Source organism: Erythrolamprus reginae, chromosome 2 (genome assembly GCF_031021105.1).
Source record: "Erythrolamprus reginae isolate rEryReg1 chromosome 2, rEryReg1.hap1, whole genome shotgun sequence".
In the NCBI taxonomy this organism is placed as follows: domain Eukaryota; kingdom Metazoa; phylum Chordata; class Lepidosauria; order Squamata; family Dipsadidae; genus Erythrolamprus; species Erythrolamprus reginae.
In genome coordinates this window covers 316560358-316582811 of record NC_091951.1, presented here as the reverse complement: position 1 = coordinate 316582811, position 22454 = coordinate 316560358, and the positions used below count along the sequence as shown (strand labels likewise).

The following is a 22454-nucleotide window of genomic DNA, read 5'->3' as shown; positions in this document are numbered from 1 at the left end:
ATAATTGTATAACAAACATGCAAAAAATTATTTCTTGATTTGTGCCTAAATATTAAAGCTATTTTCTCTCATATGGTACTCTCCGTGTTAATTGTCTGAGGATACCTAGATTGGCTTAGAACAGTGGTTCTCAACCTGGGAATCAGGACCCCTTTGGGGGTCGAATGACCATTTCACAAGGGTCACCTAAGACTATAGAAAAAGGTAAATTTCCCATGGTGTTAGGAACTAAAGCTTTTATTCTGGCACCTTGAAACTTATTTTTACAATCCGACCAATCAGGCGTTTACAGTGGGGGTTTCCCTCTGACCTTCCTGCCAATCAGCTTAAAGTGCTGTTGGGAGAATTGGTGCTAGACTTATGGTTGGGGGTCACCACAACATAAAGAACTGTATTGAGGGGTCGCGGCATTAGAAATTTTGAGAACCGCTGGCATAGAACCTAGGTTAACCAAAAATTGAACAAGATAAGGATTAATTGGATACGTTAGTAAGCTGGATTTCAATCCATGCTGTCATTTGCCATTTTGCCTTAAAATTGATGGCGATAACCATCTGTTTTTTAACCAATGAATTTTACTGAGTTATCAATCCTGTTAGACTTGAGAGTTTGTCCCGGCAAGCACACACAGAGGCATGAAATAGCAATTTTTAAATTTAATCATTAGTCCGTGATTGTATATTTACTTCTCCACGAAGGCCCCTTGATGAATTTAATGCAGTGTAACTCCAAAGAGACATAGGAAACAGTCTTAACTTAAGGGGTTTATATTTCAGTAGGCTTAACATTAAAAAAATCCTGATCACGTGGCCTTGCTTTCTATGCAGAAGTTCTGTACAGAAGTACCTAGATGTCCCTACCTTTGCAATATTTTTCCGTGGTTTCTTCCATCTCACAACAGAGTCAAGGAAAAAAAGAGGCATGATGCATTGTGATTGTAAGAACTAGCATCTTTCGGCCTGAACGAGTAATGTCTGATATAAGAAGGGACTTGTAGACTTTTAAGCTCAATTTGTTGGAACTATTTATTTATTTATTTATTTTTATTTATTTATTTATTTTGTCCAATACACAATGAGGGTTTTAGTGGGTATATATCAATATACACATAGTAAAATACATGATGAAGGTTATAGAGGAGATACTCATAGTAAAATATATCTAAGAAATAATAGAAAAGAAGATATAGGAATAGAACATATCAATGAAAGAATAGAAGAAGAGATATAGGAATACAAGAAAGGTATAGGAGATATAGGAGAGCAATAGGACAGGGGACGGAAGGCACTCTAGTGCACTTGTACTCGCCCCTTACTGACCTCTTAGGAATCTGGATAGGTCAACCGTAGATAATCTAAGGGTAAAGTGTTGGGGGTTTCGGGATGACACTATGGAGTCCGGTAATGAGTTCCACGCTTCGACAACTCGGTTACTAAAGTCATATTTTTTACAGTCAAGTTTGGAGCGGTTAATATTAAGTTTAAATCTGTTGTGTGCTCTTGTGTTGTTGTGGTTGAAGCTGAAGTAGTCGCCGACAGGCAGAATGTTGCAGCATATGATCTTGTGGGCAATACTTAGATCTTGTTTAAGGCGTCTTAGTTCTAAACTTTCTAGGCCCAGGATTGAAAGTCTAGTCTCATAGGGTATTCTATTTCGAGTGGAGGAGTGAAGGGCTCTTCTGGTGAAGTATCTTTGGACATTTTCAAGGGTGTTAATGTCTGAGATGCGATATGGGTTCCAAACAGATGAGCTGTATTCGAGGATGGGTCTGGCAAAAGTTTTGTAAGCTCTGATAAGTAGTGTGAGATTGCCAGAGCGGAAGCTACGTAGGATTAGGTTTACAACTCTTGAAGCCTTCTTGGCTATATTGTTGCAGTGGGCTTTGGCACTTAAATCTTTTGTTATTAGTATACCAAGGTGGTACCTCTACTTATGAACTTAATTCGTTCCGTGACCAGGTTCTTAAGTAGAAAAGAAGCAATGATTCCCATAGGAATCAATGTAAAAGCAAATAATGTGTGTGATTGGGGAAACCACCGGGAGGGTGGAGGCCCTATTTCCTCCCTGGAGATTCCTAGAGAGGCCCCACGGAGGCTTCTCCCCGCCTTTTCCAGCCCTGTTTCCCCAAGTGAGATTCCTGCCTTTTCTGGTTACAATTTCAAAGACTTGGGTTTGTAAGTAGAAAATGGTTCTTGGGAAGAGGCAAAAAAAATATTGAACACCCAGTTCTTATCTAGTAAAGTTCGTAAGTAGAGGCATTGGTAGGTAGAGGTACCACTAATGTTTTTTTTAAACTTTAAATTAAACAGCACCACATATGCCTTAGAGAGTGGTAGCATTAATTCCCTTTTGATCACATTTAGCTCCCGTGGATTTTGGGGGGACCTTTTAAACAAGCAAACACTCTCTGAATTTTGACAGAAATTGGGAGAGGTTCCTCTTTGAAATGGAACTAAGTTTGCCTTGTAGTACTTCACTGCTTAATATGGCAGAGCAACCACCATACAAACAACTGTCAGAGCTAAAGGGTTTGCTTCTGCTTAGCCAAACAAACAACTGTGTAACCATGCTTTGAAGAGGCCGTTTCCATATCAGGCATGGGGGTCTGTTTTAAATCAGGGCAAAGCTGCTGTTCTGGCATTGCTCAAACAGAGTGCATGGCAACAGTACTGCGTGGAAATGGCTGTTACCGTTTAAACCTGCTTAATGAAGGTTTGTTTTTTGTTTAACATTTAGTTGTTGCTAACATTCAGTGGCTCTTAGGTACATCTAGTAGTACTGTACTTCAGGGTTTGGACAGCCAACCAAATAAATTACCATATTTTTTTCAACTATAAAACATACCAGTATATAAGACGCACCAAGATTTCAAAAAGGTAAGTGAAAAAAACTTTTTGTCCTTCCTGGCCCCCAGGAGCACTCTGCAGATTTCCCAATCCCTCTGTGTGCCCCATTATTCACCTGTTTTTGCAAAATAATGGGGCACGCAGAGGGTTTGGGAGGTCTGCAGAGTGCTTCTGGGGGCTGGAGGAAGGGCCCCCCCATTTTTGTGGAAAATGGTCTGTGTTTTGCAAAACAGTGCTGTTTTTGTTTTCTCCTAGCCCCCAGGAGCATTCTGCAGGCCTCCCAAATCCTCTGCACCCCATTTTTGCAAAACAATGGCCCAATTTTTTACAAAAATGGGACATGGCGGTAAGGCTTCAGGTGGCAAAAAAATAGCTGTATTCCCATTCTCTTTTAGGAAGGGGAAATGTGTCTTATACACCAAAAAATATGGTACTATAGGCATACAATCCTTTGCATTTGAATTTATTTTATTTATTTATTCATTTGTCCAATACACAATACATATGGAAGAGAATAGACATGAAGTATTATATACTGTATAAGGATAATATGTAAAAATAGAGAAGATATATGAAAGGAAGAAAATATATATGATATATAAGATAAAGGAAAGACAATTGGACAGGGGACGAAAGGCACACTAGTGCACTTATGTACGCCCCTTACTGACCTCTTAGAAACCTGGAGAGGTCAATCGTGGTTAGTCTAAGCGAGAAATGTTGGGGGTTAGGGGTTGACACTATTGAGTCCGGTAATGAGTTCCACGCTTCGACAACTCGATTGTTAAAGTCATATTTTTTATAGTCAAGTTTGGAGCGGTTAATATTAAGTTTGAATCTGTTGCGTGCTCTTGTGTTGTTGCGGTTGAAGCTGAAGTAGTCATTGACCAGTAGGACGTTGCAGCATATGATCTTGTGGGCAATACTTAAATCGTGTTTTAGGCACCGTAGTTCTAAGCTTTCTAGACCCAGGATTGTTAGTCTATTTTCGTAGGGTATTCTGTTTTGAGTGAAGGGCTCTTCTGGTGAAATATCTTTGGACGTTTTCAAGGGTGTTGATGTCCGAGATGTGGTATGGGTTCCACACAGATGAGCTGTATTCAAGGATGGGTCTGGGAAAAGGACTCGTTTTCGGAACAGCTCCCTTTTTGCATCAATAAAGGCACTGATTTTTTTTTCTACTTCAGAAGAGATTGAAATAGAGCACATGAGCCCAAGCACATCTGCCTGTAGAAACTCTGTACAAATAAATCCAGATTTTACTCTTTTTTTCCATCATGGGGACATAACTGTACAAGGTTTTAAAAATTGTCCTTATCAGCATCAGAAAGTAATTTTTACCAATGACAATCATAATTAATCATAAAAAACCATTTTTTAATCCAGTCCAGTATCATTTTCTAAATTCTAGTTACATTCCTAGAACTCCATTCAGGAATAAGTAAAATTATTTTATAACTATGATGGGCATAATATTTGACTTCACTATCTAATTCATCTCCATTCTTTTCCTGATCATTTGTAGTTAGAAAATTTATATCACATGCACATCCTTTTTGTAGACTTTCATTCGTCAAGTTACCTTGGCTTTAATAACTTAAGACAATTTCATGATTAATGTTCATTGTTTTTAGTATAGTAAATAGTATTTCTTTTCCAGTCATTAACGATGACTAGAAACACATAAAAACAGGTTGGGTTCCAAATTATGTATTTCTTGGTTATTTTAAAGGCAGGTAGAATAACTGAGAACTTCCTTTTTGGAAGGCTCTGAATAATTTCCTTTACTTCCTGAATGTGGAAGAAGCAAAGTTGTTAAATATGGGAAAGTACAATTTTTGAAATACTGTACAATTTATAAACCAAATTTTTCAGAGAGAAAATAACGCGTCCTGGATTTCAATGAAAAGACAGAAAAAACTTTACATTTTGTTTTTCATTAGTTTGTAGATTACAAATTTTGATTGTCTGGAGATAAAGCTCTGATGGATGCAAATACCATACTATATGGCACAAAATAGCCTTTGTTCTTCAATAACATTTATTAGATATACTGTAGTTCAGTAAATGTAAACCATTAGAGATAAAATGCAGAATCAATGGTAACCTGTTGTGGTTAGCTCTGGCCCAGCTCCTGCCCCAAGGACTGTGGATGTGGGGGAGACATCCACATGCTGCAGGCCTGTTTTGCCCCGCCCCCGGTGGAATCTGATGATGAAGGCTCCTCTGACCAAGAAGACATGAGTGACAGGGAGGAGGAGAGTGTGGCAGACAGCTCAGAAGGAGATCAATTATCTAGCTCCTCCTTGGATTCAGAACAAGAGTTAATGATACAGCCACGCATGCGGAGAGCGATGCATAGGCAACAACAACTGAGAGATTATTATCAAAGAAAATGAGGCCACCTGTGGTTGGGTGGGGCTGTGGTAATTAGCAAGGCTGCTATAAATAGCAGCCTGTGGGTTTGGCCATTGTGGAGGATTATCTGATCGTTGTGTTTCGTGCCTGCCTTGCTGACTTCGACCTTTGTATGCTGATTTTTCCCCGCTTTGAAACTAAACCAGAGCAAAGTGTGTTTCACTTTGTGAAAGAAGAAGGGCTGTGAATTGCCTCACAGCTGCAAGCTAAGTATCACAGAACTGATAAGGGATTTGTACAAATTACCAGTTTGTTTGGAGACCAGTGCTCTTTGCTATACCAAAAGAGGGCTTAGTTTAAGTGAATTTTCATTATAAAGAACATTGTTTTGAATTTTCAAATGAGTGTGTGTCTGAAATTTGTACCTGTGAAATTTTGGGAGGAGTCTACCAGAGAGCCCGACAGAACAGTAACCGAAGCCAAATATAAGTCTCAGAAAGATATTAGTCTGTAGGGAAGGCAGTACATTTTAATTTATAACAATAGTTCCAGATTCTCTGGATATGGAATAAGAATGTATAAGAGACCAAAGTACTGTATTGTCAGAAACAGTAGCCTGGACTTGCACAAGACTGAATGATTCATGTCCATCATATCTGCACTACCCTGCCCTTCAACTATCATTCTAGAAATGCTTAGTTATTTTTTATGAACACAAGTATGGTCAAGTCCCAAGTGATCAATTCAGAATAAACATTTTGTAAGAATTATTGCGTTGCACTCATAAGTTGCCAAGTGGTTGCTCTTTTTTAAAAAAAATTTAATATATTGGAGCCCTGAAAAATGAATTGAATTATAGAATTAATTATATAACTAATAATTATGATTGTCATTGGTAAAAATTACTTTCTGATGCTGATGAGGACAATTTTTAAATCCTTGTACAGTTATGTCCCCACAATGGAAAAAAAAAGTAAAATCTGGATTTATTTGTACAGAGTTTCTACAGGCAGAGTGATGTGCTTGTGCTCATGTGCTCTATTTCAGTCTCTTCTGAAGTAGAAAAAAATTCAGTGCCTTTATTAATGCAAAAAGGGAGCCGTTCCGAAAACTGGAGTCCTTTTCCCATAACTGTAACCATACTGTTCATTTTTAAATAAATGAACATAAGATTGCATTGAAGTTGGAAGCTGTATTTTGGAAGTACAGTGGCACCTCTACTTAGTAACTTAATTCGTTCTGTGACCTGGTTCTTAAGTAGAAAAGTTTGTAAGTAGAAGTGATTTTTCCGGTAAGAATCAATGTAAAAGCAAATAATGCGTGCAAACCCATTACTAAAGAAATAAAAATTCAGAATTTGGGTGGGAGGAGGAGGACAGTTGCTGCTGAAGGAAGAAGGTGAGGGGAGGGGAGTAAAAAAAAATTCAAAACTTTAAGGCTTGAAAAATAAAAAGAGGGACTCTGAGGCAGCGAGGAGTACGCGCCTCCCATACACCCGGTACGAGGCTGCCTCCCATACACTGCGCCAGAGAGAGAAACCCAGGGGGAATGGCAGCAAACTGGCTGGGCCTTTGTGCTGCTCTCAAATTTCCTGGGAAATTTTTCCAGGCTCGGGTTCTTAAGTAGAAAATGGTTCTTAAGAAGATTTTTGAACACCCAGTTCTTATCTAGAAAAGTTCTTAAGTAGAGGCGTTCTTAGGTAGAGGTACTGTACATCAATCTTGCCTAATAGCTGAAGAAGAGCCGTGGTAGCACAGTGCTTAGAATGCAGTACTGCAAGCTAACTCACTACTCACGGCAGAAGTTCAATCATGACTGGCTCAGAAGACCCAGATTGTTAGGGGGCAAAACGCTAAACCATAAACCACTTAGGGCTCTAAAGCTCTATGAAGCAGTGCTATTGCTATTGAAGTCTAAGTACTACTTCTATTGCACTAGGCAACATTGGCCAAACCCTCCACAGCAGGAGTCCCCAATTCCCAGTCTGTGCACCAGTAATCAATGGCCTGTGAGGAACCGAGCTGCGCAAGTGGGTGAGCGCACAAAATTCCAGTTGCATAAGCCGCGAGCACGTATACAAAACCATCCCCATCTCACCACTGCCAGTCTGCAGAGCTGGAAAGATTGAGCGGCCGCTGCTCTACTGGTTAAGACCATATACCAGTGATGATGAACTTGTTTTGGTGCGTGTGCCAAAAGAGGGTGCGCGCTAGGGCGCGGCATGCCCCCACATCCATTCCCTACCCCCACACGTGTACCATGTTGCCTCCTGCATATGCACACAACCACCTCTCACGGAAGCCTGAGACAGTGAAAAAATGGGCAAACTGGAAATTTGGAAAAACTGTTTTTTGCATTCCGGAAGATTTAGGGAAGTGTGAAAAATGGCCCAATGGGGCAAACCGGAAGTCTGTTTTTTCCAAACTTCCAGTTTGCCTGTAGACCGTTTTTCACACTCTGGGGCTTCCAGAAGCTTCCTTAAAGCCTCTGGCATGTGAAAACAGCACAATGGGCAAACTGGAAGTCCATTTTTCCAATCTTCCAATTTGCCTGTTAGTCTGTTTTTCACACTCTGGGGCTTCAGGGAAGCTTCCCTAAAGTCTCTGGAGGGCAAATGGCCTTCCCCAAGGCCAAAAACCTACTGGCCAGTGTGTGCATGTGTACTGGAGCTGACATTATTATTGTTGTTATTTATTTGTTTGTTTGTTTGTTTGTTTGACTTGTATGCCTCCCCTCTCAAGACTCAGGGCAGCTCACGGAACACAAAACAAAAACAATGTGTGTACAAATCTAATAATTAAAAACTATAAGTTAAAATCCCATTACATTAAAAAGCAGTCAATAACTCAATCACATCCACACATAACATTTAATGGTCAGAAAAGGGGGGCATGATCTAACTGCCTCATGCCTGGCGACATAGATGGGTCTTGAGGCTCTTGGGAAAGGCGAGGAGGGTGGGAGCTGTGTGAATCTCCGGAGGGAGCTGATTCCAGAGGGCCGGGGCCGCCACAGAGAAGGCTTTTCCCTTAGGTCCCGCCAGACGTTGTCTGGTTGACGGGACCTGAGGAAGACCAACTCTGTGAGACCTAATTGGCCGCTGGGATTTGTGCGGCAGAAGACGGTCCCTTAAGTAATCTGGTCCGGTGTCATAGGTTTGCCATCACTGCCATATACTGTATATAAAAAAGGAGAACTTCACGCCTCTCTTATTTCTCTTTAAAAACAAATCTGGATTTCTTCTGGAGCATAAGCAGCCATAGTCATAAATGACTGTGCTATTCCCGCAACTAATAAACCCTGTATTGCAGAGATCCAGGGCTGCCAGGTACCACAAGCAACTCAGCAATAGGCCAGAACCAATGCAGGGTTAATCATTGTTTCTTCTGCACAGAAAAATGGCAGAGGAAACAATGAAATTCAGTTCCAGCAACCAATCCTTTCACGAGAGCCACGACAATAAAAATCAGTATAAAGTCAAGCTCCCTGCTATGGAAAATTTCATTATGCTTTTTTGCAATATGTGAAACCATGTTCGCGCAAATAAACTATATTTCTTTTTAAAGGAAATGTCTAAAATTAATTTGGACACTTTGGACAAAGTACAGTAATTTTCAAACTGCCTTCCAGTTGTAGCTGTAGAAACAGTAGAAACTCCAGTCAAAAGAATTATGCCGCAGGTCTCGTTGACAAAAGAACTTGCGATGATATCAAGAAGGGGATTTGGGATATTTAGTCTGCCAGAGTTGGTGGGCTCAATAGAATGAAAACTCAATTTATCCCTGTCTTCCTGACCTTAAGTAATATTTTATATGTGCCTTGGCTCAGGCATCTGGCAGGAAATACTACCAATTCCCAAATTCCATAGAGAAAGTGCTGCAGTCAAGATAGGAATCATAGTCATATATATGGATTCCAGTAAACAATAACACAAGAAGTTACAAAATAATCCATGGCTTTTAAATGTTTTGTCTTATTCTCCTAGGTGGGTGATGCTACTGTATATACCAATAACTGGAAGAACATATGAACTTCTGTTTTAAATGAGAAATTCATTCTTGGTTTAAGTTCTTAATAGATTGAACTTGATGAAAATGTCAAGACTTTTAAAAAGCAAATGTACATTTAATACTGTAGTTAGGTACAATATTACAATTCACATTGTGGATATTGAATTAGTTTGTAGAACTCTGGATACTTTGAGAATGGCCTGGAAGAATTGCTTCAGATCACACATAAAGAAATTATTATTATTTATTATTATTATTTATTAGATTTATATGCTACCCCTCTCCGAAGACTCGGGGCGGCTCACAACAATAGTAAAAGAACATAATAGTGAAACAAATCTAATATTAAAAGAAATATATATATATACATACCAATCATAAAATATAGGAGCCTGGGGGAGGTCTCAGTTCCCCCATGCCTGGTGATGATAATAATAATAATAATAATAATAATAATAATAATAATAATAATAATTTATTGGATTTGTATGCCGCCCCTCTCCGTAGACTCGGGGCAGCTAACAACAATAGGTGGGTCTTGAGTAATTTGCGAAAGACAAGGAGGGTGGGAGCCGTTCTGATCTCCGGGGGGGAGTTGATTCCAGAGGGCCGGGGCCGCCACAGAGAAGGCTCTTCCCCTGGGGCCCACCAGACGACGTTGTTTAGTCGACGGGACCCGGAGAAGGCCAACTCTGTGGGACCTTATCGGCCGCTGGGATTCATGTGGTAGAAGGCGGTTCCGGAGGTATTCTGGTCTAATGCCATGTAGGGCTTTAAAGGTCATTACCAACACTTTGAATTGTGACCGGAAACTGATCGGCAGCCAGTGCAGGCCACTGAGTTAAGGAGTCCACTTATTAAAAGTATTGTGGTCCTTGAAGCAGTGCCATATTTTTTCCCTGGGCTACTCAGGACTGGAAAAAGTTGGGCTGCTTAAATGCATAGCATTAAATAGGTCCCAAATGTTGGTGAACCATCCTTGATGCATGCATAACACAATTAATTTCACATAGAACATATGAAGAGGGGCTCAACAGACCATTTCTGCCAGTGAAATAACTTTAGTTTGGGTTCGCGTTTTAGGCAGCACAAATCCAGATGACCATTAAATGTCAACAACAAAAAAATAGTACTCAAAACTATGAACTTAGCACTCAAAACTATGAACTTCATATTGAATGAACTTTTAAACTGATGATGCTTTTTCCCCTAAATTCCTAAGTTCTGAATTCAGCCTTCATTGTTGCGACATCTTTCCACTTGCTAAAGTGCTCCATTCATATTCCTCACCCTGAATTCAGCAATTAACAGTGTAGACAAAAATATGTTTATAGATTACAGGCCAGATCATAACATTCAGCAGCAGCCATCAGAAATTTCAGCTTGCGTCAGAATGTACATTTGCTATGAAATTTAGTTTTGCGCCTAACTTTTGTCTAACTATTCTTTCTTTCTTTTCAATAGGATTATTCCTTATCCTAGGGTTGATCTTATACCCTGCTGGTTGGGGTTGTCAGAAGGCAATAAGCTATTGTGGACCTTATGCTTCAGCTTATAAACTTGGTGACTGTTCTTTAGGCTGGGCTTTCTACACCGCTATTGGTGGCACAGTCCTGACGTTCATCTGCGCAGTCTTCTCTGCCCAAGCCGAAATTGCCACCTCCAGTGACAAAGTCCAAGAGGAAATTGAAGAGGGGAAAAGCCTGATTTGCCTCCTATAACACCTTCTACTCCTATTTTTTTTTCCTTATCTCAAAAATAATGGATTTCAAGTAGCTACTTGGACTCTTTGGGGAAGAATGAAGATATGTAAGTGTTGCAATAGTCCAACATCGTAGAAGGTTGAAAGGCACTGAAGTCTACAGACAGTATTAAAAAATGTGAAGTAGTGAGAATTCTGACACATGGATATGAAGGAATGCCACAAAGCAAACCTGTTGGCTTTCCAATTATTCTGGAAACAGTTATTTCTATTTTGTCTTCACCAAGATGAATGATTATGAAGGATTTTTTTTGAAGAAGAACTTGAAATAAGCCAGGTTGATTTCAGTACGTACATTTTAAGACAACATGTTCAGTGTCAAAATGGCAAGTACTACACTATTAAATTACTCCATAACATCTTTTCAGAAAGCAGGTCATGAATATTAAAAACACATAGTATGCAGTGGAATATGGAAGGAATATGTGTTAGTAAAGAAGCAAGGCTCCCAATTGAAACCAGTGAAAACAATTTTCTTTAAGCAATATTTTAAACACACCGCTCAATACTTACCTGAGGCATGGAACTATGACAATTTATGAGAATAGCTGAAAATTTAAGCTAAATTACTTTTATTTTCATTACACGGATAAATGGTTCCATTATTTGATTAATTAATCTGGATAGATATGTATACCTATGGGGAAAGTTTAGACTCTTGTATATCTAATACTGAACTCAAGATTTGTCTTCAAAAGAAGGTATAAGCATCCTCTGCTGTTGGTCCAGTTGTAACCAAGATCACTACTGGTCCTTTCTGAGTACCACCAGTTGCCTTTAAGTCAATTTCAAGGATAAATGGCCATTGTGCTCATCTAACAACAGTGTGCCTAAATTGTGACCATATGTTACTGAACGCTTATGGGACTTTAGTTGCATCTAGAAGTGTATTGATTGATGTTTATTCAAAAATGAGCCTTTTGCATTAGTCAAAGATGTAAAAATGTTCTGAGAACATAACGTACTGCACTGCAGCGATGGCTGTAGAAAGAGAAATGACGGGAGAACTAATGCCTAATGTCCAGATCCTCAATTTTTAGATTAGCCTTATTAACACTGATATTTAATGTACCTTTTCATAGACAGAAATAATACATTGTAGTTTAAGTTGCCCAGAGAAAATAACACATCAGACTCTGAATAGTAACTTATTTCTAGCAATGTCTTCTAAAATTAAATTTTGAATCTCCAGTGAAGAGGAATGTACTGTACTGTACTGTCTAACTCAGGATTTTTGTGAACTTCTTTAACCACTGCTATAAGTATTCCAAGTTCCAAGGAAGCATTTGTGAATTAATTGTGAACATGCATTTTACAACTTTGTTAATTCATTAAACACCAACACTGTTCATGAGGGTTTTAACTGAACCCAAATTGCTTTTGTAGAATTGCTCTCCTAATACCCTTTGTTCAGAACATATTGCTTTCATGATAGAACCATGAAAAAGAAACAGTTCATATTTAAAATAGTGAATACTAAAATTTATCAAATAATTATGCAGACTGATCATATGGTAATAAGCATGGACCCAGTATGGGTCCAAAGCAACCTTACCTATTCTGGTAGATTAAGTTTCCTAGTTTCAAGTGTAAAATGATATGAGCTAAGCCAAATTGTGGCCTGATACTTTTTACGACCAGGTGCTTGAGAAATACTCATCAGCAATCCAAAACAGGGTTGATGGCTGCGCTGGAGTTAACTCTAATAAAATTTTGCTTTAAGTTCTAGTATAAAATTCCACTCAGAGCACAAGAAATATCTATGCTGGAGTAGTATGCAATTTATTTTCTCTTTCGTACTGTAACATTTTTGTGTTGTGGAAATTAATTCCTAAGGTTGGACTAGGATCAAAAGTTTCAAGTCAAGAGTACTTTTTAGTATCATTAAAGATACAGGACCGTTTGCATGCATATATATAGAAGTACAAATGTACCATGTTTTACAGAGTAAACTTTAATTGGATACTGCCCTCACATGAATGTTGTTAACTATGACAATTGGGATTGGTAGCTCTGTCACTAAGTGATGTGGACATGAAGTGTAAATGATACATGATCACACCACTGTACAACAGTAGTTAAGCATAATGTCATGTGATCACCATTTGCTGTCACCTGCCGGCTTCTCTGTTGACTCTGCTAGCAGTGAACCTGGGTGACAAATACCTAAATCACAAATATGACCTCATGGATACTGCCACAACCACAACTGTGAGTCTCCTTGTCCAAGGCTGTCATAACTTTGAATAGTACTAAATGAATGGTCGTTAGTCAAGGACTATCTGTAATTACAGTGACTTAAGATCAAGTGTACACATATTTCTATCTAAATATGCACATCACTGGCAACAAGGCACTCTTGACTAAAACTGCATAACCAGCTCTTTAGTGTTTTAAAGTTCTGCATCCTGAAAAGGCACTTTGGAAATTAGTTGAGAATAGCAGTTAAAGGAGAATAAATATTGGCCTCCTGATATGAAAATATTTTTTTTACATTTTTCATTGCCTTTCTCTTTTGGTTTTGCACAATCTCAAAAAGATTTTTTTTGAATAGAAAAGTTTGAAAACAGTTTAGCAGTAATTAAAGTGTGGGACAATATTTTCATGTTTTCTTCTTTGAATTGGCATCAAGGAAAATCTATCAGATACTTTGAACAGCTTTTACAAGACAATAGCAGAAGTGATTAACTTCAGTTTATACAGAATGTTGTTGTTTTTTAAAAGAAAAAGGTACTAATCCCAATGAAACATTATTCTGCATACTTCTCTTCAAGCATCCTTTTCCAATCCAGGTTCAAAAATCTGCATTCTAATTTCATACAATGCATTCTAGTTCAATATTTAATTCATTAAAAATCACTCAAGTATATCCATTGATTGTTCAGCAAATTTAAACAAAAAATAAGTTCCAGTAGAAGAGGGCAGGCTTCACATAAGCAAACATTATTTTATACAGGCATCCAGTATTGTATAAGGGAAAATAATATTGGGGGATGTCTATTGGACATATGCATTATCTGTAAACTCTCTTCAGAATTTAATCTCATACATTTGATTACTTAAGTCAACCATATGAGACACTGCTCCAGATCTAAACTTATTGTTTTTGTTGAGTGATAATATCCCAATACATTGTAATCCATTTTAGTAGGAAAACATTACAATAAAAATGAACCTTTATTTTATTATAAGGATCTTCACAATTACATAAAAAGATGGAATTGCTAATAGTTTACTGTGCAGCTCTTTCTCGCTCTAACCATTAGCCTCTCTGAAGCTTCCATGTTTCAGGGTCCCTGGTGTTATGAGGCAGGAATAAAAAGGAAGGGAAACCAGGTAGAAGCAAGCAGAAAATAGGTGGGCAGTGGGGAGAGCGGTAAGTAAGGGAGGAAAACATCACTTTTATTTTTGTAATTCCAATGCATTAACTTTATTCTTTTCTTTTTTTTTGAACACTTAGCAAATTATGGTTGTTATAACCTTAAGGAAATTTCCTCTGCAAAAGTTTCTACAGTTTGCAGACCTCTTAATGTTGGAGAATCACAACTCCTAGCATTGATCTCCTTTTTGAGAAGGATGTAATTCAGATCAAAACTGAAACACTTGTAATTCATAGCAAAATGGACTCTAATAGCTTGTTTATTTTATAAACAAGGCTGAAAACACAGTAAACAGGGATGCATGCAGACTAGGTAACATAGGCCTTGATAAATCTTAGCATATATACTGGGTTTGTTTCCTAATTGTGGCATTGCTTTACAGTACTTAACATTTTAACCACACCACCATCTATCTCCATCTGATGCAGTTACCATAAATCCTGCTTCAGAAATACCCCAAAATATATATTTTTTATATGGGGCTATATACACTGTGTTTGATAATCTAGGTTTGATTGAAACTTTCGCCAATGAAATCTTATTCATAAACATTGGAACAAATAGGGCTACCAGGTTGGAGCTATAAAGACAACCACAGATGATAGATGCAGAAAACTTGCTATTCCAGTGATGTTTCCGGTCCAGATATAGTAGCTCTAAAATAACTGATATAGCATGTGCAAGATCTACAATATGTTATTGTATTTCTGATAGCTGGAGAAATGATGTTTTTGTATTACTGCATGGTCTGTAAATTGGGAGTGATATTTCTGGGGAAATATATGGCACAATTTTATCAATTGAATATTCAGTATCACATCTTCAGGCTTATATGCAATACACATACCTTCTGTATTTAAATAATTAGGCCATTATACTGTATTCCCAACAAGCAAAAATGTGTGGTTTAAGAAATTTTTTCTTCTGTAATTTTTTAAAAAATTAAATATATTTTACAGAATACTATATTAACTTCACACAATGGCACATATGACTTCTTTTTAATACATATTACTTTAAATCAAGGAATGGTTGGTGATTAAACCTGTGTTCAGACAGCTCAAAATAAAACACTGTGGGAAAATCATTTTATAACATTTATTGTATTATGTTGTTGCAATTTTCAGATAATAATAAGTTCAAATTATAATATGCAGTAAGAAGTTTAAAACCGATTTGAAAGAGTCCAGAATGGCATATCTTTGTGGAAAAGGAAAGCTGCAATATTACTTAACCATCGGTATAAAATCTTTCGGTGGGAAAAAAAAGGATGTTAAAAATACAGTGAAAGTTTCATTTAACAGTCCAATTGGGGAGAAGGGAGGCCTGTTATTCCTAATTGTCCATTAAATCACAGTATCTAAGGTGACATTATGCAAAGATATAAATTGCACATATTTTGCATTATAGTACATAATTTGTGTAAACTTATTAAGCAAGTGATATAAAAGCAACATAGGTATATAATGGGAATTTTGTCCATAGCATCTGAAGTCTACTCAGGTCTGTTAAATCAAAACTTTACTGTATTGTAATAAGAGATCTCCAAATCTTTTAAAATCTCGTTATTCCAAGCTTACTCGTTTATAGCATATTGTTTCAATGTGAAAAGTATTCACATATTAGAAACTTGATGAGCTACAGTGTGCTGTTGGGCTGCATTGCTAATTTAATTTTCTACAATATTAGTAATTCTTTGTCTAATAAACGATAATTAACCCCTGAATGTTTGAGTCAATTTATTTCTGATTTTGTTACATTTGTACGGTAGTAATACAGTGTTCTGAAAGGTGCCGAAACCAGACAATCTGTTAAAAAAAGGGCAAATCAAAATTTAGTTTCTGAGTACAAAAAGAAAGGGTTGTATTTGCACTGTGCTGGATTTGGTCCACAAAAGGTTCTTTCATAATATATGATGAGCTAACCAGGATATTAGATTTCTTTCTTCCAAACAAGAAGCCGTTTGAAGCCAACAATCAGGCAATTCTTTGTTCAGTCACTTTCTTTCTTTGATAGCTGGCGCGCATATCATCTCCAGCATATCATCAGGAGGATCACTGCTGTGATCATGTTTGGTCATGCTAAGCCAGAATTCGTTAGAAGGTTGGTTTTGTGGGCAAATACAATCAATGAAGGTCTGTTAGAATCAAATAGAAACAACTGGACAGCATACATTCATAAAAGGTTACAACTGTATATCAAAAAATATTTTACATGCTAGAAAAAACAAAAGATTGAAGAATGATTTTACTAGTTCTCTAAACTTTCCCTTCATAAATTATATATAAACGACCAACAAATACACCTTATTATTCTTTTTATGATGCAGTATTCACATGAAAATAATTACTACTAGGATATACTCTTATACACCCTTGAACGTCTGCTTCCTAAAATATTTTTACTTCTTAAGTCAAGGTTTTTTTGATTTCCAAATAAAATGGAAATCAGTACCATCAATACAGGAAATTTATGGTTAATTATTATATGGAAGAGAAGCCAGTAAGTGCAATAATTAAATAATTTCCATTGCATTTTAATAATCAGAGGAACTCAACTCATGAAATACATCTATTCTAAAAAAGCACTTTAAAAAAGTTTTCCTTGAACACTGAAAATGAAACAAGCTATTATTTAGAACTATTCTAGAAAGCTTGAAAGAAACTTACGGTATTATGACACAGCCTAGGAGCATCTTCCCATTAATGTACTTTACTGAAAAGCGGTGTTGGTCCTACCTGATACGCCTCTTCTACGATGATGGATATAGCAGCCATGCGTGGGTTAATTTTGATGATTGGACTGAGCCTTGCCAAAGCTTCTGATAATGTTGTTGCTCCTCCCTTCTCCAGTTTGCAACAGAGGAGTGAAGCAGCAGACTCTGTTGTGCTACAGGCATCATTCCTAATGACAAGTACCGATGCCAACCTACTGTAATGAATCGGGAGGATCTGGCTGCTATCGTGTTTCCCTGAAAATAAGACACTGTCTTATATTAATTTTTGCTCCAAAAGTTGTGCTACGTCTTATTTTCGAGGGGTACCTTATATTTCTCAAATAAGAAAAATTCACAGGCAGAAAAGCTGACACCCCCAAAGAAAGTGTACCGTACGGTACACTGATTACGGTACGGTACCTGTCAGTATGGCACCCACACACACAAACAACGGCACTTATATGGTACAACAGTATACTCCCGCTACTGCATCTTCCGGCCACCAGAGGAACTACAGTCTACGCACTGTAGTGGAGACTGTAATGGCGGTGAGACAGCAGCAAACTGTATCTGCTGTACTGGACAGTACAAAGCAATGGAAGGGGCCAGCAGGGGACGCCACATTATTACGGTAGCGCTATGAACAGCTTTGAATGGTACCGTATGTTTTTCCACCGTACCGAATGTAAACTTGACTACGCCTTATTTTTGGGGGTGCCTTATATTAGCAAATTCTGCAAAACCTCTGACATGCCTTACTTTCGGGGTACGTCTTATTTTCGGGGAAACGGTATATCCACCATTGTAGAAGGGACATATCAGGTATGTCCCTTTTTCCTCAAGGTGGATATAGCCGCCATGCATGGGACATACCCAAGCTGAATGTCTGAACGGGAGTTAGTAAGTTGGCAATGTCTCAAGCTTTCACGGTGTGCTGTGCTCTGGGGGTGTGGCAGATCTGCAGGCCTGGAGAATTTGGTTCTAAAGGGGTTCCACTGGGGTTACTATGCCCTAAGGGTGTGGCCAGTGAAGGACTACCAAAAGTTTTGCTACCACACTGTAGGCGTGGCTTATGCAGGATGCCCTGTATTTTCTTTCAACATCTTTCAGTGTAAATTGAGTGCTCTGGGGTGGAGCTACCCCACTGTGTTCTCCCCCCCCCCCGGTCCGGGCAATAGCCCACCTCTGGGCGTGGCTCTGAGAATTGAACTTGCCGTGCCCTAGGGACATGGCACCCTGGCACCTTGGGAGCGTGAAACTCCACTGAGATGGGTGGCAGCTCACTGCAGGACTTTATGATTATGCCCAATAAGTAATGACGGTGACCACTTGGTGCTTTTCACAGAGCCTTGGATTGGTGGCAAATTTTAGCCTGAGGCCTGATTGTTATGGCAAGGAGATTTAATAGTAGGTCTGATGATTGTGTTGCAATACTTTCTTTTTAGGTACTATGTCTTCGCTAGATAGGTGAGGTCAAAGGAGGCCCTTGAGGGCCGATCGGTAACAAAATGGCCGCTGGAACCCCATGGCCGAATGAGGGGGGGGCGAGGACAGAAGGAGGACAGCTATTTATGGAACAATCAGTGAATACCTAGCGAATTCGGGCTTTCTGTACTAGCCCAGGATGTCCAGAATAGAAATTAAGCCATTTACAATAGAATTTGAGAGCTCAAGACAATCGGGGCTAAATTCAAAATGGCGGGTGCAATACCACTCGCCAGCTGATGCTGGCACCCCTTTCCATTGCTGAAGCCGACGATCTTTAAATCTAAGGGCCAGCTGGCTACCTTATTCTTGGAGAAAAACCCCTGAGAGCCCTCAGGGACCAATGCAGATAGTGAGAAGGAATGCTAGAGAACCACACGACCAGCCGCCCGCACCTCAAATGCCTCCCCAACTAGCCAAACGGGAACAAACTCACATTAGATTAGACCACGGGTAGGCAACGTTGGCTCTTCTATGACTTATGGACTTCAACTCCCAGAATTTCTGAGCTAATCATGCTAGTTCAGGAATTCTGGGAGTTGAAGTCCACATGTCATTGAAGAGCCAACTTTGCCTATCCCTGGATTAGACAATATCTTTTCACTATACTTGAAAAAAACAGAGAAATCTCTCAGACAGGAAGAGCTGCAGCGCAACGATCCAAGCTAAGTGACTGAAGAAACAAACTAGAAGGGAGGAGCCAAAATATCACCAGAAGCTTTGGCAAGGCTCAGTCCAATCACCAAGCAGACAGGTTTAACCCATTCATGGCTGCTATATCCACCATGAGGGAGAATTACATTTTACATTTTTAATGTCACTTTGCAAGCTATAAATGCTTGCCTTTTTTTAAAAAAAAAATGAACATCACAAAACAGTATATTTTTCATTGCTTCCTTATTGGCCATGCATAATTGGTAGCTACAAATTTATACAACAAGCAGTGAAAAGGCATTTCATCTGCCATTACTGATTTGCACAGTTTTCTCCAACTGTAGGCAGACCAGCAATTCTTGTTTTCAGAGGAAACACAAATTGCTTATAGGAAGAGTCTAATGGCACCTTAATGATTACATTTTATTACTGCATAAGAACTATGGACTGTATGTAGTAAATTTATTTGCCTTTTGCAATGGCATACGTGCTAATGAGCAATTTCTATAACCCAATGGATGTTTAGCTATGAGAGTTAAGTGTAGAAATGGCCAATATTGGGTTATTTTCCTGCACTGATAGATTGAATAATAACCATTTCCTTATTTTTAAAAAAAAGAGAGAGAGAAAAACACTGCTGAATCACAGTAGCTTACTCAAAAACATTCTCTAGGTATTTTTTTAACATATTATCAAGTACAAATATACCTCAAAAGATAAATAAATGTCTGCTTCTATTAGAACATGAGTTCTGGATAATTTCCTGATTCTTGCCATGTAAATACTTATCATCATTCAACCAAACTGCATATCCTCCATTTATAATGACATAGAAACATAGAAGATTGACGGCAGAAAAAGATCTCATGGTCCATCTAGTCTGCCCTTATACTATTTCCTGTATTTTATCTTAGGATGAATACAGTATTGGTCAACCACCCTTTTTAAAAAAAAAGTGATTTTCCACAGTGAAGGGGACTTTTAGATACTTAAAAAGATGAATTATCTGATGACATTTTCTTTCCTACATGGCTCAGAAAACAGCCTTTGAGAAGGAGAAACAAAAAAAAAAGACCTCAGTGATATATTAAAGAACAAGTGATAGGCTCTATGTTGTGGCCATTATAAATAACTTCACTGTCGTACAAAGGACTAACAGTAAAGTGGCCAATCACAAGTGTAACAAAAATAGCATTCAACACTTTTCCATTCAAAACAAATACTAGGAAATATTATGCATTTTCAAAGGTTCCATTTTACTTCCAAGACTTCCTCTAATAACACCTATAAATTGCATAACTTTCAATTTCCTTTTTTAAATTTCCCATTTACATCACAGAAATAAAACACAATCCACTATTTCCTTGAAAACCAGCTTTTGATCGTTCTTTCAATGAGTTGTTCTGCAAACTGACACAGTCTCGCCATGGTTGCAGACTATAGAATTTATATACATAATACAAAAAACCCCTCCAACTCCCTGATCCAGCATTAGTTGGTGCATAGTTACATGTGACTAGTAACGGCAGAATAAAAATATGGAATGCTAGCGATGTTGATCCATATCACACTGCTCCAAATACATCACCATCCACATTCTGTTTCCAGGTAACTACACAGGACTAGATCTGAACTGGGGACAAAAACCTGGTGTTCTCTGTACAAATTAACCTTATTTTATCTTGCATTTTACAAAAGACCCTACTTTATTTTTTAAACTATACAGAGCAAACAATCAGGAAACATTTTATTCCATGTCATTGAAATAATCCAATAAATATGCAGAGCTACCCAGACATGCAGTATCACAGAATCTGTGTGCATTTATACAGAATTGTCACATTCACAAGGATGGCAAAGCATCACTAGTAATTTACAAAATATACAGAACTTTCCTCACCCAAATATCTCTAACACCAAAATTAGAAATGACAAACTATTAACATTCTAGTATTGTCTAAAAACCATTACAACTGGATGTTGTACAAAATTAGTGTAGTAACAGGTGTAGACTTGTTCACCAAGACTTTGATAGCATTCGTTTGTTAAATATTTAACATACAACAGCCTTCTACCATAGTGAACAATAAGAAATTGCGAATAATATGTATATTCACGCCACTACTTTTGATTTAATCCTGAAGAATAATGTCATGTATCCACGTGTGCCAATTTTATTTATTATGGTTTATAAGAATGAAAATGGACATTACAATCAACAAGTGTTCTACCTGCTGGAACTAACATGAATGACTATCAGACCTACTGCAAATTAGGCCCACATTTATGTATTTCAAGTTTCAATCTGCTTTATCCCCTGAGAAAAATTAGATTCTTTAATAAGTGTGAATACAGTTTCCTCAATAAGATTTACATGATTAGCAACTAAAGTGGCCATGTGTTAGGTTTGTGGGATCAAGGATTGAAATAAATACATGAAAAAGAAATAAAACATCTACTTCAAAAATTCTTACATTTTTATATGGTGTTAAGTGCTTGAGGTCTCTGGAGATGGACGGGATATAAATATTAGTAAGTAAAAGTATAGAAAGGAAGTCGACATCTTTAGATTAAAAGTGTTCACAGAACTTAATTCCTATGTAGTAAATTTTCCAGTATTTCTTACTTTCAGTAATAGTACTTGTTATTCCTGTTGCAGTAGTAAAAAAAGAAAAGAAAAAAAAGTTAGAGGAAACTTTGTGAGACGATAGTAGGATTGAAGGGGAGATAGCAGAGCAGCTGAACTTCTATTCAACTTTCTTCCCAAAGAGAAAGTATATATATACAGAACTACTAACAAAAGGGAATAGTAATCCAAGAGGCTAGGAAGCACCTGGCTTCCAAGAATGGATTTGTCTTCAGTGTGACCAATTGCAATTACAAGTCCTAAAGGAGCCTGCAAATGTCATCTAGGAGCTTTTATGACTTTTTAAAAAAATCATGGATAATGAAGATAGAAAAGGAAAGAGTTTCCCCTGTCCAGTCATGTCCAATTCTAGGGCACAGTGCTCCCCAAAAGATTCTAGTACAGATAGCAAAAGTTCACCTATGTTATCCATAGAGAGATACAAAGGTCATTGAACATTGGGTATAATGTCTGTGTCAAACTGGAGGCGCTGAGTGGAAGTCCCGAAACCTTTTCTGGCTCCTGTACTATTCAACATACAGTAGTACCTCTAGATACGAGCTGCTCCACATGCGAGTATTCCAAGTTACGAGCCACGACGGGAGCGAAATTTCTGT

General features: G+C 38.0%; 2 protein-coding genes across 4 annotated transcripts in view; one reads left to right on the top strand and one right to left on the bottom strand.

The window, feature by feature from the left end:
- LHFPL2 (LHFPL tetraspan subfamily member 2) overlaps positions 1–16078 on the top strand; it is a 136908-nt gene extending 120830 nt beyond the window's left edge. The window contains exon 4 of one of the 2 annotated variants that reach the window (XM_070743222.1): positions 10679–16078. In XM_070743222.1, coding sequence (XP_070599323.1) covers positions 10679–10935 — 257 coding nt within the window. In that variant the 3' untranslated portion in view covers positions 10936–16078. The remainder of the gene's footprint in view (positions 1–10678) is intronic. The other variant, XM_070743223.1, reaches the window with a different exon arrangement.
- Positions 15438–22454, bottom strand: part of SCAMP1 (secretory carrier membrane protein 1) — a 52977-nt gene continuing 45960 nt past the window's right edge. Inside the window, exon 10 of one of the 2 annotated variants that reach the window (XR_011558355.1) lies at positions 15438–16493. The gene's annotated coding sequence lies outside the window, so the exon portion shown is untranslated. Of the gene's footprint in view, positions 16494–20886; positions 22386–22454 lie in introns of those variants that run through there. The other variant, XR_011558354.1, reaches the window with a different exon arrangement.